Source organism: Pteronotus mesoamericanus, unplaced genomic scaffold (genome assembly GCF_021234165.1).
Source record: "Pteronotus mesoamericanus isolate MK-2021 breed Mesoamerican mustached bat unplaced genomic scaffold, CSHL_Meso_final contig_182, whole genome shotgun sequence".
Classification (NCBI taxonomy): domain Eukaryota; kingdom Metazoa; phylum Chordata; class Mammalia; order Chiroptera; family Mormoopidae; genus Pteronotus; species Pteronotus mesoamericanus.
In genome coordinates, this window is record NW_026555078.1 from 23,712,111 (window position 1) to 23,727,349 (window position 15,239).

A 15,239-nucleotide genomic window follows, 5' to 3' on the forward strand; every position below is an offset into this window, starting at 1 on the left:
TACTTTATTCACCATTGTTTTCCATATTAAGTGTCACACAGTAGGTACTCAAATATATACTAGCTGTTTTTTCCTAAATCTACGGCTCACTGATAGAGTAAGAGACAATGTTTTAAACTAAGTATTTTAAAGCATCCTAATTGCATTTCATTTATTTATGCTAAAAAAAAGCAAGACTTAAAATTATGTTGCTTCCAATCTAAGTAAGCTGTAAGAATTTACACTCAATGTGAGGTGGTTGAGTGAAACTCTGACCAAAATAAAAATGTCACCTCACCTCATACCTTGCAACTCATATATTTTTCCAGCTTGACCATGCTCTAAGTGATTTGTAAAAGAGGGAGAAATAAGACAGAACTTTGAAAAGAAAAAAGAAAAATATCATCTTCTTGACTTTTTTAATTACTGCCTTTTAAGAAATAAGTTAATTTAGGACTGAATAACTCAAAATATTTATTTCCTTTACTAAAATTATGCTATAAAATTTTTCTCAAAGTGAAGTGTTCAGAAAATACACTTTGAAAATGCTTTCAGTGATCTTCCTTGATTTCATTAGGTAAAAATGGAATCCTTTCTTAGTGTTATTTTTTCTCAGTAGTCTGGGCAATAAGTACCTATAAATAAAAACCATGGAGATTAAGGAGGTCATCATTTCCTTTTGCTCGTGGAGTTAGGTCTCTCATTATTTCATACACGCTTATAAAGATGCTGAGGCTGCAGAGGGAACCCATGTTGATCAAAGTTTAAATATAGCCATCAGGTCACCTGAGAGTGAATTTTTGTAATAGAACAAGAACAAAGGCTGAATGTTAGAATCAGAACTGTGTGAAGAGTTAGAGAAAGGCGGTTTTGCCAACATATGTTCACTATACATTGGATCTGTTATTCTTTTATTCTCTCTCCAGCCATTAATTTAGTCACTAAATCACATATTCATTCCTTCATTCATGTTTTTAAGAATGTTTCCGGTGGGCCTACTAGGTATTAAAATACTGTGGTGAGTGGTAGTGATACAATATTAAAAATGAACATAGTTTCTTCCCTTAAGGAGGTTATATTCCAATGAGAAATACAGACAGTACACAGACAGTGATGATATAATATAGGTAAAAGCTGTAACAGATGCTGAGCTAAAACATAGGAGGAGCGCATGGGAGATCATACAGGGCTCCAGGAGGAAAAAACCCAGGCTCAACCAGCCTTCCCTCCTAAAAGAATTACCCTATATTTGAAAATTAGGCTTCCTTCTAGACTTAATTTGCATTTATCCCAGAAGGCAAAAAAATATTAGGGTAATTTTCATTTACTACACTGTTTAGGTAGCAGTAGAAGAAAGGAGCAGGAAGGCCTGACTTCCTTGAAACTGTTGCCCAATAATCTAATATTATGAAAATTGTCCCTGCTGGGCAGAGGTAATTTAATTCTCCATAATCTCTCAAAAATAGTAATTTAGAACTTTTAAACTCTAAAAAATTCTTTAAAAAAATGGTGTCCCCTAGCTTTTCTGTTGTCATTTTCTTCCTAATTTGGGCTGAGTCATAAGCAGGTGTTTCTTAAAAAGCTCATTAGGGAAACATACCTAACAAACTTCTTTACCTGCCTGTTTGAGTGTTTTCCTAACCCACAGCCAGCAATCCTCTACTAAACAATCCATACAGGAGTTCACATAGAGGTTTTTCTTTTTGCAGGTGTTAAACCTCCCTTTCAGTCTCACTTTTAGTCCCTGTGGTCTCACTCCTCAGATATCAATATAAAACAAAACCAAAGGGAACAAAAATTCTGTTTCATTTCCACCAAACAAAAATTGAGGGGAGATATATATATATATAGTGAGAGAACAATAACCAAAAAACATATGCCTATGGGCCATAACAGAAAAAAATATTTTTTAACATTTGAATATCTATTTTGTTCTTCCACTTGAGGAATATTTCTGATCTCCAGTAGTAAGAGGTAGTCATCACACTTTTAATAAACTTAGTAACACAAATTGAAACCAAATATAAAGTCATTATGCTGTACATCAGTGCTGTATGACAATTACATCTTGATAAAACTGGAAAAAAACAAAAATATTTTACAAACCAAAAAAAATTTACAAAACCAAGAAAGCCAAAGTTGAAGTGTTAAGTGGAAAGAACACAAGCCTGGTTGTCAGATGGCCCATTACCTTAGATAAATAACAACTTTGTTGAACTTTAGTTTATACATCTCTAAGTTGACAGGATTAAACCATTCAAATATGACTTCCATGTAGGAAAGAAATTTTCAAAAGTATTCTGGTTGACAGACCCTAAAATGATCCCCAACAATCTCATATCCTTGTATTCACACTTTTTGCGTAATCCTCTTGAGTGGGTGGAACCTGTGACTGCTTTCTAACCAAAAGGTTAATCCCATGATTAGGTGACATATGGTAAAGATGATGAGAGCTGTGGATGGAAACTAGCCAACACCCAGCAAAAACAGGGTATTTAGTCATACAACTATAAGAATTCTGCCAACAACTTGAATTTGTTTGGAGCAATTCTCTCCAGTCAAGCCTCCAGATAAAGATGCAACCCAGGGAACTTCAGTCCAAGATGGTACATAAGTACACATAGTACTCACCTTCTTCCACAACCATGTCAAAAATACAACTAAACTACAGAACAACCATCTTTCAGAACCACCTGAAATATAGCTGAATGGAAGTTCTATATCTAGGGAATTAAAGAAGAAGCCACATTAAGACTGGTAGGAGAGGCAGAGATGCAAACTGGGCTGGTCCCACACCACTATTGGCAGATAAAAATCAGGAAGGATATCTCAGCTGTGGCGGTCCACCCTGAAGTGCAGGGGTCCCAGCCCCATACCAGGGCCCATAGCCCAGGCTCCCAGTGCCAAGAAGGGAAGTCCCCATAACTTCTAACTGTAAAACCAGTGGGGATTGAGGTTGAGAGAGACAAAGACCTTCTGGCAGTTTCATCTAGAGGGCCCACAGACAGACTTACTTGGACTCACTCCCTCTGAGCTCCAATGCTGGGGCAGTAGCTCAAAAGGTACCAGGAACATATGTAGAGAAAAGTGAATTGTCTAGGATCAGGGCTAGAGTTGGGAATACAGTTTGATGCCAGATAGAAGATGGCAGAGGCCTCTATACCTTCAATGAGCCCTCCTTGCACAGAGTTGGCAAGCGGTGGCTGTATCTTAGTCTCCATGACCTTGGCTCACTGTTTGTCACACCCTGGTAATCCTCTGAGGCCCTGCCCCACCCAACTATTTCCACTGGCTTTTCCATGCTAATGGCCTCTCTTGGCTTATGTTTCAGATTTTCTTAAAATTTCTCAAACAAGCAGCATCTGGTCTCCGCATGCCCTGTACCTTAAATTAAGTGGCCCCAGGCCCCACACTAGCAGCAGACAGCCTTGGTTTACAACTTGGCCTTGCCTGGGCACCTCCAAGCCCAGCACAAGTAGCAGTCATTTACATATCACTTTGTAGTTCATGTTGGCTGGCCCCAGGCAGAACACAGGAGGTGGCTGACCTTGGCCTGCACTTCCTGGCAGACACCAGAGTCAATGTACCCAGTGGACAGTTTCAGGCCATGTCAAAGCATCACCACTTGACCTCCATAAGTGATACAGTCAAGGGACGCACACAGTGGGCACCAGAATCTTGCTGATGTAACTCCTGCTCTCTGGGGTAGGCTCCTGAACAACTGATCCATCACAGTGGTCGAGGGTCAGTGGTCAGTGGTCAGAGACAGTCCCTGTACCTGATTAGCCTGGCAATAAATACCTCCTGTTGATTTGCCAGTAGGAATCAAGGCTCAACTACAAGAGGAGGGTGTACATAGCCTTCTGTGTATGGGGGCGGGGAATACCTTGAGTGCCAAGCTTGGGTGATCAAGCAGGCTGTGCCACTAATGTAGATACCTACTACATTAGGCCACTCTCTCAAGCCTGGGAGATGTAGCAGCTCTACCTGTTACATAGAAACAAATAGAGAAAGGCTGCCAAATGAAGAGACAAAGAAACATGTCCCAAATGAAAAAACAAAACAAACTCCAGAAAAAGAACTAAACTAAATGGAAACAAGCAATCTACAAGATGCAGAGTTTAAAACACTGGTTATAAGGATGCTTAAGGAACTTACTGAGAACTTCAACAGTATAAAAAAAGGACCATTTAAAAATGAAGAATATACTTACTGAAATGAGGAATATTTTAGAGAGAATTCATAGTAGAGTAGATGAGGCGAAGAATCAAATCAGACATTAGGAATATAGGGAAGCAAAAAAACACCCAATGAGAAGAGTAAAAAGAATTTTAAAAAATGAGGATAGTGTAAGGAGCCTCTGGGGCAACTTCAATTGTTCCAACATTCACATAATGGTAGTGTGAAAGGAGAAGAGAGAGAGCAAGGAATTGAAAACCTATGTAAAAAACAATGACAGAAAACTTCCCTAATTTGGTGAAGGAAATGGACATACAAGTCCAGCAAGTGTAGAGTACCAAACAAGATGAACCCAAATAGGCCCGCACCAAGACACATCATAATTAAAATGCAAAAAGTTAAGACAAAGAGAATCTTAAAAGCAGAAGGAGAAAAGAAGTTAGTTACCTACAAGGGAGCTTCCAGAAGACTGCTCACTAATTTCTCACCAGAAACTTTGCAGGCCAGAAGGGATAAAAGAAATATGCAAGGACCTAGAACCAAGATTACTCTACCCAGCAAAGCTATCATTTACAATTGAAAGGCAGATAAAGAGCTTCCCAAACAGGAAAAAGCTAAAGAAGTTTATCATCACAAAACCAGTATTAGATGAAATGTTAAAGGGTCTTTAAAAAAAAAAGATTAAAAATATGAACAATAAAATAGCATACCTATCAATAATTGCATATAAAAAACAAAATAAATAAAGAAGCTTAACAAACGGGCTGGTGCCTTGGGGGGATGCGTGAAAAATGTGAAGGGATTAAGTACAAATTGGTTGTTACAGAATTCTCATGGGGATGTACAGTACAGTGTAGGGACTATAATCAATAATATTCTAATAGCTCTATCTGAGGCCCGGTGGGTGTGAGATTTATCAGGATGATCACTTAGTAAGTTATGTAATGTCTAATTACTGGGGTGTACACTTGAAACTAATATAATAATATATGTGAACTATAATTGAAAGATAAAAACATGATTTAAAAAAAATGCAATATCTAGATTTCAATCATGGGTGACTATGAGCAGAGGATCCAGTTAAACTGTGCCCAAAATCCTGACTCATAGAAACTGCAAGGTAATAAATGTTTGTTACTTTAAGATGGTAAGTTTGTGGTGATTTGTTGCAGACAGTGCAATAATTCATTTGTTAACTCTGAGCATCAATGTCAGATGAATCAATGAGTTCTGCAGTAATGAAATACACAGACATCAAAATTTTGTTTTTAATTTTAACCTCCTAGATTCTTATTTATCTCCAGCTAAACTGCATAACATACTCATGGAGTTCCCATTCTTTTAATCTCTCTCTTTGTCTATCTCTCTCCCTCCCCCATCCCTTTCTCCTTTTTTTTTCCCCTAACAAAAAGTTTCATTTCAGGGATCACCTCTCGGAATATTTCATCAGCATTTCCATTAAACTATTTTATGCCTCTATAATAACATTTCTCAGTTAAGGTATTATAATTGAATGGTAAATGAAAATCTTTTAATTCTTTTCCCTTTTTGATTTATAATGGTGAAGTTCTTCTTAGGGAAGAAAGATGGGAAAACAGAAATAACCTGTTTTTATTTCACTTGCTGTCTAGCCAGTTGAAATTAAAGTAATAAATTAATCTTAGTCATTTCATTTTTATGTGTATGTATTATATAGTTGATAAATATCAGCAAGTGGGAAACAACTATTATCAATTAATTGAATTATATAATATCTTAAAATTGTTACAAGTATTATTACCAATACCTCTCTAATTGATATACTATGTCCAGGCCAGTAAAAATGTTCTATATTAAAGTAATAACAATTCTTGACAATGTATTAGTTCTTTAGGTTAACAACTGAGAGTCAAGTATAACATACATCTCTTGGTTTTATCACTTTTTTTTTCTGGGAGTAACTCTTCCCTAATTTAATTAGGGTATCCCACCATTTTGGCAACAGGCACTTATCCTATGACTAGTCAGTTAATATAGTTTATACCTCTGGCCACAGTGATTGGCTGAGATGTGAGCATATGACCAATTTAACAAAATTACAACTCTTCCAAGGGATTTTATGTTCATGGAGAAAGCCTGACTGCAGTAAGAGAGACTAAAGCCAAACAGGAGCAGAGAAGATAATGACAGTTGCACAAACTCCCTAATTCTATTCTCTGAGGTTCCTATACCCGTCCTTGTTTCAAAAGCTTTTTCTTGATTGCATGAGAGGTATTACTTAGTTATATCAGCCAATCAAGTTACATTTTGCTGTTAGAGCTAGTTTGACTTAGGTATCTGTACCGTGAAACTTCAACAATCAACTAATTAAAATAATACATTATTTATTTCATTAAAAGGTTCAAATACCAGGTTGGCCATCTTTATGCCTCAAGTGGACAACTCAAATACTGTCCATCTTCAATCATGTTCCTTGATTATGAGAACAATATCTGTTAAACATAGTTGCTGAAGAACTTCAGATAAGCACCTACCAGTGCTTTTCAATTAAATAAATTCTGAAGTGAATGAACACTCCAAAGAGTTATATATACACTCTCAGGAATGTATAGAATGATGGAAATGAGGAAAGTCTTCTAAAAGCAAAGTAAAATTTAAAGTCTTTGGATTTACAGTTCTGAAAATAGAACATAATACAATAATACCATAGCACCCACCTAGATTAAGCTATATTGCCCCAATGTACACTTTATAGACCAATAAATACATAAGCTAAAAAGTAACCTGTTTAAAATGATAACATCAGATATTATTATAAACAAGGCAGCATTGGTAGTTGCCTTAGTTTTAACAATGCTATTGGCAGCAGAGCAAAATGATCAGTAATGTTTAAAATGCTGCCATTAGAAAAATGTATTCCCCCATTAAATAAAATTAATTTCAGAGTAACAAAAGATAGCAATATAAAAAACTCTTCTATTTTGTTCAATAAGTATTAAAGGTCTCAAAGATATTCTCAATTGAAAAAATGGACAATTAAAAAATTTAAATTCATCTACCTGAAAATTCAGTACAAGAATATACAGCTCTATGGAAAATAACCACTTCAAAAACCACTGTTTATCCTCTGCTGACTGGCATTTTTAAGAAATTCAATTCACCATAGCAACCTGTCTTAACACCAGCTATATTTAGATATGATTGCTTTCCAGACGACAATCCTGCCTTCCTTCATATTTAATGCCATGATCTAAGGAACCAAAATATCATTCAATCAGATTGTAGTGTGAAGACAAGTATACTAAAGTAGATTAGGCTGAGTTTCAGAACCATGAAAAGAAGAGTTTCCACCAAAGATGGTAAAATTTGTAAAGCACTTAAAGGTAAATCAAATTTTGATGTCTAAGAAATTTATAATCAGATACAACTATTTTGTGCAATTTTATCTTCATTTTTAAAGATGAAACACCATTTTTAAGTACTAATGATCTATGATATCAAAATTCATTTAAACTAGCAGGTTTCTTGTTTTTTGTTTTTTAAATTACTACCTTGCATTTCCAATCTGGCATCTTGTAATTTAAAGTGTTATTTTCTTTTTTAACACTAAAGCAATCCTTTAGATGAGGTACAACAAGATCAGTAATAATACAAAGCAAATAATACAATACAAAATAAGGATGATAAATTGATTAAAATGTTATGGCACAAAATTACTATGTACCTATTTGTACTTTATCATCTTCAAAATGATAGTGAAAAATTTGTTTTACTAAATAAGTACCATAGTTTTATATAATTTATCTCACAATATACCAAAGTATCACAATAATGAAACAGACAATACTTGTTTTTTGTTTTTTGTTTTTTTATTAAGTAGATGAGTTGCATCAAAATCATAAATAAATACAAGATGTGAAGAACTGAAGTTCAAGTAAAAATACCAAGAACGTATTACTTTAAACTCATAAGAATAGCTACTATCAAAAAGCCCCCCAAAACCCAAACAAACAACAAAAAATAACAAATGTTGGTGAAGTAGAGAAATTAGAACACTTATACATTGTTAGTAGGAATATAAAATGATCCAACTGTGAGAAAAAACAGTATGGCAGTTCTTCAAACAAATAAAAACAGAATTACCATATCACACAGCAATTCTACTTCTGGGCATATAACCAAAGAAGTGAACACAGGGTCTCTCAAAGAGACATTAGCACACACACATCCACAGCAGCATTATCCACAATAGACAAAATGTAGAAGCAACCCAGAGTCCCTACATGAATGAATGAATAAAAGACGGCATCTGTTTTCTTCTTCCTTCTTCTTTCTCCTTCCTCCTTCTTCTTTCTTCTTCCTCCTTCTCCCTTTTTCTCCTTCTTCTTCTTCTCCTCCTTCTCCTCCTTTTCCTTCTTCTCCTTCTCCTTCTTCTTAAAGAAGACCCTTTATCATTTTTTGTAATACTGCTTTGGTTGTGATAAACTCCTTTAACTTTTTGTGTCTGGGAAACTATGTGTCCTTCAATTCTAAATAATAGCATTGCTGGGTAATCTTGGTTGTAGGTCCTTGTTTTGCATCATTTTGAATATTTCATGCCAGTTCCTTCTGGCCTGCAAAGTTTCTGGTAAGAAATCAGCAGATAGTCTCACAGAAACACCCTTGTAGGTAACTAACTGCTTTTCTCTTTCTGCTTTTAGATTCTCTCTTTGGCTTAACCTTTTGCATTTTAATTATGATGTGTCTTGGTGTGGGCCTGTTTGGGTTCATCTTGTGTGTGACTCTCTAAGCACCCTGGACTTGTATGTCTATTTCCTTTACCAATTTAGAGAAGTTTTCTTTTTTTTTTTTCCACAGAGGTTTTCAATTCCATGCTTTCTCTCTTCTCCTTTTGGCACCTCCCTGATGCAAATGTTGGAATACCTGAAGTTGTACCAAAGGCTTCTTATATTATCCTCATTTTTAAAATTCTTTTTTCTTTTTGCTGTTCTGATTGGGTGTTTTCTGCTTCTTTGTCTTCCAAATCACTGCTTTAATTCTCTGCTTCATCTATACCATTGTTGATCCCCTGTAATATATTCTTCATTTCAGTTAGTTATTTTTCATTTGACTTTCTTTTTTAGGGTTTCCATGTCCTTTTAATGCTGTTGAAGTTCTCATCTAGTTTTTTGAGCATCCTTATAACTATTGTTTTGAATTCTGTATCTGGTAGTTTGCTTGTCTCCATCTCATTAAGTTCTTTTTCTGGAGATTTCTCCTCTTCTTTCATCTAGGACCTGTTTCTCTCATTTTGACTGATTCCCTGTGTTTGTTTCTATATATTAGGTAGAGCTGCTACGTTGCTGAGTTTGGTGGAGTGGCCTTATATAGTAGGTGTCCTGTAGGGCACAGTGGCACAGCCTCCCCAGTCACTGAACTTGGTGCTTCAGGTATGACCTCTGTGTGGACCATGTGCACCCTTATTATATTTGAGCCTTGATTCCTGTTGGCATGTCACTGGAAGGGATTGATCCCTTCAGGCTGTTTGGCTGCAAGCACTGGCCATGACCACTGTGGAAGAACTGCTGTGCAGGAGCCAACCATACAGAGCAGACTTGCTTCAGTGGTGCTTTAGTGCCCTAAGTGTCTATCCTTTGAGGATTCCACTCATGGAAGGGGTTTGGTTGTAATCCAGCATGGTCTAAAGCTGTCAACTGGGTTAACTGAATTTGGGGCCTCCTGGGATGTGCAGATCAAAGTCAGACACCACCTGTACCCTACCAGAAGACACCAAGCATGAGCTAGAGAGCAATGTGCAAATGACTGCTACTTGTGCTGGGCTTGGAGGTACCTGGGAGAGGGCAGATGCTGGGCTAGTGACAGGCCTACGTCCACTAAGCAAGAGGTCTGGGATATGCAGAGAACAGATGCTAGTTGTTTGAGAGATTCTAGGAGAATTAGAAGCATGAGCCAAAAGAGAGACTGTTTATATGAAAAAGCCACTAGAAAAGGCATTGGTGGGCCCACAAGTTAGGTGGAGCAGGTCTCAGGGAATCACGAGGGCAGGGAATCAGTGTTAGCCAGGTTGATGGAAACTCAATTATGGTGCCCATGTACCTGCTCTGGTGGGGGGAGGACATCAAATGTACAATGACTTGTGTCATCACTTCTGCAAGGCAGAAAGCTGCCCCATCCCAGCTCTAGCCCCAATGTCAGATAATTCAGTTCCTGTATGTCTGTGGTGCCTTTCAAGCTGCCTTCCCAGTGCTGAAGCTCAGAGCAAGTGAGTCCACATAAGTCTGTGTTCAGCCCTTTAAGAGGTGCGCCTGGGACTTCAGGTACCCTACACCTCACTCAGCCACAGTCCCGACTGGATTTTACAGCTGTAAGTTTTGGGGACTGCTCTTCCTAGCACTGGAACCCTGGGCTGGTGTTCTGGTGGGGATGGGACCCCTGGCTCCTCAGAGAAGAGCCTCCACTAACTAGATATCCTTCCTGATTTTTTGCCACCAGACATGGGTAGGGCACCAGCCCTTTCTGTATCTCTGCCCCTCCTACCAGTCTCAGTGTGGTTTCTTTATATCCTGTTACAGGATTTCTGTTTACTAGACTTCCAGCAGTTCTAAATGATGCTTGCTCTGTAGTTTAGTTGTAATTTTAATGTGGTTGTGGGAGGTTCCAAGTACCTCATTTACACATGCTACCATCTTAACCGGAACTCCTCAAGATTAGGAAGTTTTTGCTTAAGATACACAACTTTCTCTTCTTCCATGGCATCACTCCTTCATCATGTTCACACAATATAGCTCACTCAATTCATTCAAGCTCAATATTTACTTCACTACAATAAAAGCAAAACCATGGGGTGTGTACTATACACAATTTAGATAAATTACAGAGGGCCTATCATGTTATTCTAAAAGCTTGTCCAGATTTAGAGTATGAACTAGTCACTTTTGGTTCTGCCTTTTCATTCTGCTCTGAGGCCATAAACCCCTCAAACTTCCTACACACACACACACACACACAGCTAAGCCTTACTTCTGTACTTTGCCCAAAGAAATTCAGTACCTGCTCATTTATCTGATTAAGACTAGCTACAGATTGTTCTGAGTGCCAATACTTGCCAGATAGAATGGGTTTTCCTCAGCCTTTTTTTTTCCTTCTCTATTATGCCTTCCTTTCTAGAACATTAATGATTGAAATACCCAATTTTTCTTTATACATCAACACCTTTCAGCATAAGCAGTTCAACAAATCTGCCAGGCATATTAACACAGAAAATGTTCATTCAATATTTTAATAATATTTTTTACTTGAGACATCCATTAAAATAACATAAATATACAATTTTTACAACCATTACACTAGTCTGAAGTACTCATCAAATGCCAGGGATTTTTGTAAGGAGGGGAGTTTTGTAAAAAAGTTATTTCCAACATATTTCCAATTCAATGTTGTAACAAAAAATTCAACTCCATATAGTGTACGTGAATCAGTGAACAAATAGTAAAAATTTTTGTCATGAATCTGGCACAGCAAAAAAAAAAAGTCTGGCTTAAAAAAAAAATCCTCACCCATGAGGTATGTACTAAGTAAATATTGCTATAAAATGGTGACTCACAATAAAATACTTCTTACCATAACAACTAAAAAAAGTATGTTGTTTTTTCCACACTGGGCATGTCTTTCCTTAAAGACTTTCACAAAGTAAAAAATATATCTCTAAAACATAAATAAGAGTCATTAATGGTAAATTTTCATAATTCTTAAATTAAAAAAAGTTCTTTCCAAATCCAAGTTGCAAGGGCAAAACAAAATTCTTTTTTACTACATTCTTACATTCTAGACCAATGCCAAGTTAGGAGAATTATCCTTAATTAAGATACTCTGTGGCTATTTCAAAACAGAAAACTCAAAATTACTTTTCCCATCCAATGCAGTAGTAATCTGAGATAAATTTTTCTTAGAATCCTAATAAATTTAGAATTTATTTATGGGTTGCATGATAAGTATTATTCACATTCTGGAAACAAGTACCAAATTCTCTCAAAACACTACAACTCATTATTATAATCTGCTATTGAAGAATAATTCTTCACAGGTTTTACATCATTGAAGTCCATATGAGCACATTAGTTTTCACAGTGATTGCATTAAACAGTTATATAATCCTACTGTACCAGAACTACACCTTACAGATAATACAATAATAAAATTATTTAATTTATTCATTAAAATGGGTAAAATCTTTCCAAAAAATTATAGTTTCCTCCCATATCCATAAGAAAAGTAGAACTATTCATGCAAATAAATATTATTCAATATTAATTTAGGAGGAATATTTACATTCACATATCTTAATTATATTCTTAATTAAATATTTAAAGACTGACAGGGCAACTTTTAATAAAAAGTTGGAATAAAAACCATGGAGAAAAAAAATATCTGTAATCCTTTTGATGAGGAAGAGAGAGAGGTTAAGAAAAAAATTGAGAGAGTTGGTTTTGGAAAGTCATATCTGAACTGATTACACTAAAAAATTCAATATTCAATCATTTTTAACAATCTGTCTTGTGACTAAATTTTTTTAAATGAATGAAAAATCATTAAGGAATCAATAACGTTTAGGTTCAACACATTTTTGTTTTTTATTCTTCTCAATAAATTACAAGAGTTGTGGGATTGTAGATTACATGTGATGTGGAAGGCTGAACGTTCAGGTTCAACACATTTTTGTTTTTTATTCTTCACAACATTCTCAATAAATTACAAGAGTTGTGGGATTGTAGATTACATGTGATGTGGAAGGCTGATGTTCTGTTAAAGGCATTATACATCATTAAAGAAAGTGATCTGCCAGCACTCAATTTTCTTTTCTCTGCTGCCCAGGGCTTAACTAGTCTCGATTTTTTTCCGCCAATAAAAGGTGTTATTCCTGGGAAGGGATGTTCATGTAGAAAACAGTGCACATAATTTCCAGTAAATATACAACTGCAAAAAATTAATTAATTCACAAAATAGAAAGTGACATTATATTAAAATGCATATTGGTAAAGAATGGGATTGATACATAAGCAAGAAAATTAAAAACTGAAACACATAAAATTCTTCAAACATCTTGTGCAGTATATAGCTTTCTAATGTAAAACATTAGAAATATACTCAATACACTCAAATATATTGTTATTAAAGTTATTATTTTATATTTGTAAATATGCTTACAAAGAATTATAGATTATTCAAAAATATTTAAAATTTATGTAAATAAATTCAATCTCACCTTCCCAAGCAAAGAAACTACTAATCATCTTCCCTGCTTAGTATCTACTGTCCTACTGGCAAGATATCATCAGTTATTAGCCATATCCCCTGAAAGTCAATCATTAATCATAACACTATTCTTTCCTCTAATATTTCTTACATTTCTAAAAGGTAACTTCACCTCTGTTAAAACTGTTACGCATGCGTCACTATATGTAACAAAACAAGAATAAAAAAAAGAAATACTGTAAATTAGAATGATTGAGGTAGTTGAAATTAAAAGCCAAAAGAAAATTATTAGAAAAAAAATAGCTCAACCTTAAGTCAGTTCTCAGTTACTACTCTTTTGGAAAAAAGTCACATCAACCATAGACTTTTAAATAATAATTAATACTAAAAGCCAAATACTCACAAAGAAGGATCTTGTACAAGATCTTTGAGATTTATCCCACTGCGATCTTCTGCGAGATTCCTGAAGCAACTATCACTCACTAAACAAGAAAGGGGGAAAGAAAAAAACATTAATTTTTGTTTACATTTCATTTAGATTACTGCTGATGAAAAGGAATTTTGAAATTAAAATTGATTCTCAAAATATACTTTTTCCAAACAGTAATCTTGATCAATTTCTGGGCTTAGTTACAATTAGCAACAATATTAGTATTCAATAACAGACCAATAATCTAAAAACACAAACTTTATATAAATATAATACATAAAAGAGTAACATATAGGTCTAAACTTTGTTTTTATTTTTACAAAACTAATTTGCCAGCACACAGCAGCAAGTCACTGTTTCTACAACAACTAGAAAAAAGATAAATTATCTCCCCAAATTATATTTTTAAATATACTAGAAAGTAGTACAAGCAAAATGGGTAAAGAGAAAAGTGACACCCAATCTTAGGTAAACTGAGCCTCCTGATTGCTTTCATTTCTGAGAGATTTGCCATTTAGATACAAACTAAGAATCAGAAAGAGTGACACTACTAAGAAAACGAGAAACAGCATAGCTCTTTATGGATCATGTGCTGGTATAATAGATTGGAATCTAATGGAATGTTCCAGACCTGACAGTTTTCTTCTGAGAGATCTGCTGAGGACTGAAACTGTACAAGCGGACTGGGAAAGAAAGGTAGGCTGAGCTAGAGGGAAAAGTAATGTTTTCTGCAGTGTTATTGTGTTTAGGAGTCAAAGGCATACTACAGCAGGTGGTGCCTACCAGTTTTAGTGTAGAATTTCAACAGATTTTCCCTCAAGATGTTTGCTCTCAACTAAAAAACACCCTACTTTGTTTGAGAGGGGGGGTTGAGAAAATGGAGGCAAAACCCCCCAAAATGGAGTAAAATTTCCCACAATTTTACAGTTCATTAAATAGAGTTATACCAAAGAGAAATACCTGCAACACAACAGATCTTGCTCTTAAAACATTTAAAACCAGAGATAGACTAGGTTTATCTAAAGCAGTCATTCAAATTACCCAGCTCAATTCATGGTAAAATTGCAGGGATTAGCACTTCATCATTTCTTTCAAATATAGGAGAAAAATAACATTTACATGAATCTGTGATCCTATAACAAACAGTATTTGGCATATTGTAATAATAATGAAACACAGGAAGGGCCACAAAATGTGACCAATAACCAAGAGAATAACATCTATAAACTGGCGCAAAGATGATACAGATTTAGAAGACAAAGACTTTAAGAAAATGATTTAACAAAAGTTAAAGAAGGTATAGAAACATGTTCATGTAGAAGAAAACTGCAACAGATAATTTAAATCTATTAAAAAGAATTAGTCATTTTAAAGCTGAAAAATACAGTATATAAAACTGAGAATAGTGGGTGTGGTTTTA

General features: G+C 35.3%; 1 protein-coding gene across 6 annotated transcripts in view; it reads right to left on the bottom strand.

The window, feature by feature from the left end:
* GPHN (gephyrin) overlaps window positions 1–15,239 on the bottom strand; it is a 439,737-nt gene that overhangs the window by 342,635 nt on the left and 81,863 nt on the right. For all 6 annotated transcript variants that reach the window (XM_054567416.1, XM_054567420.1, XM_054567421.1 and 3 more), the window contains exon 2: window positions 13,793–13,871. In XM_054567416.1, coding sequence (XP_054423391.1) covers window positions 13,793–13,871 — 79 coding nt within the window. The remainder of the gene's footprint in view (window positions 1–13,792; window positions 13,872–15,239) is intronic.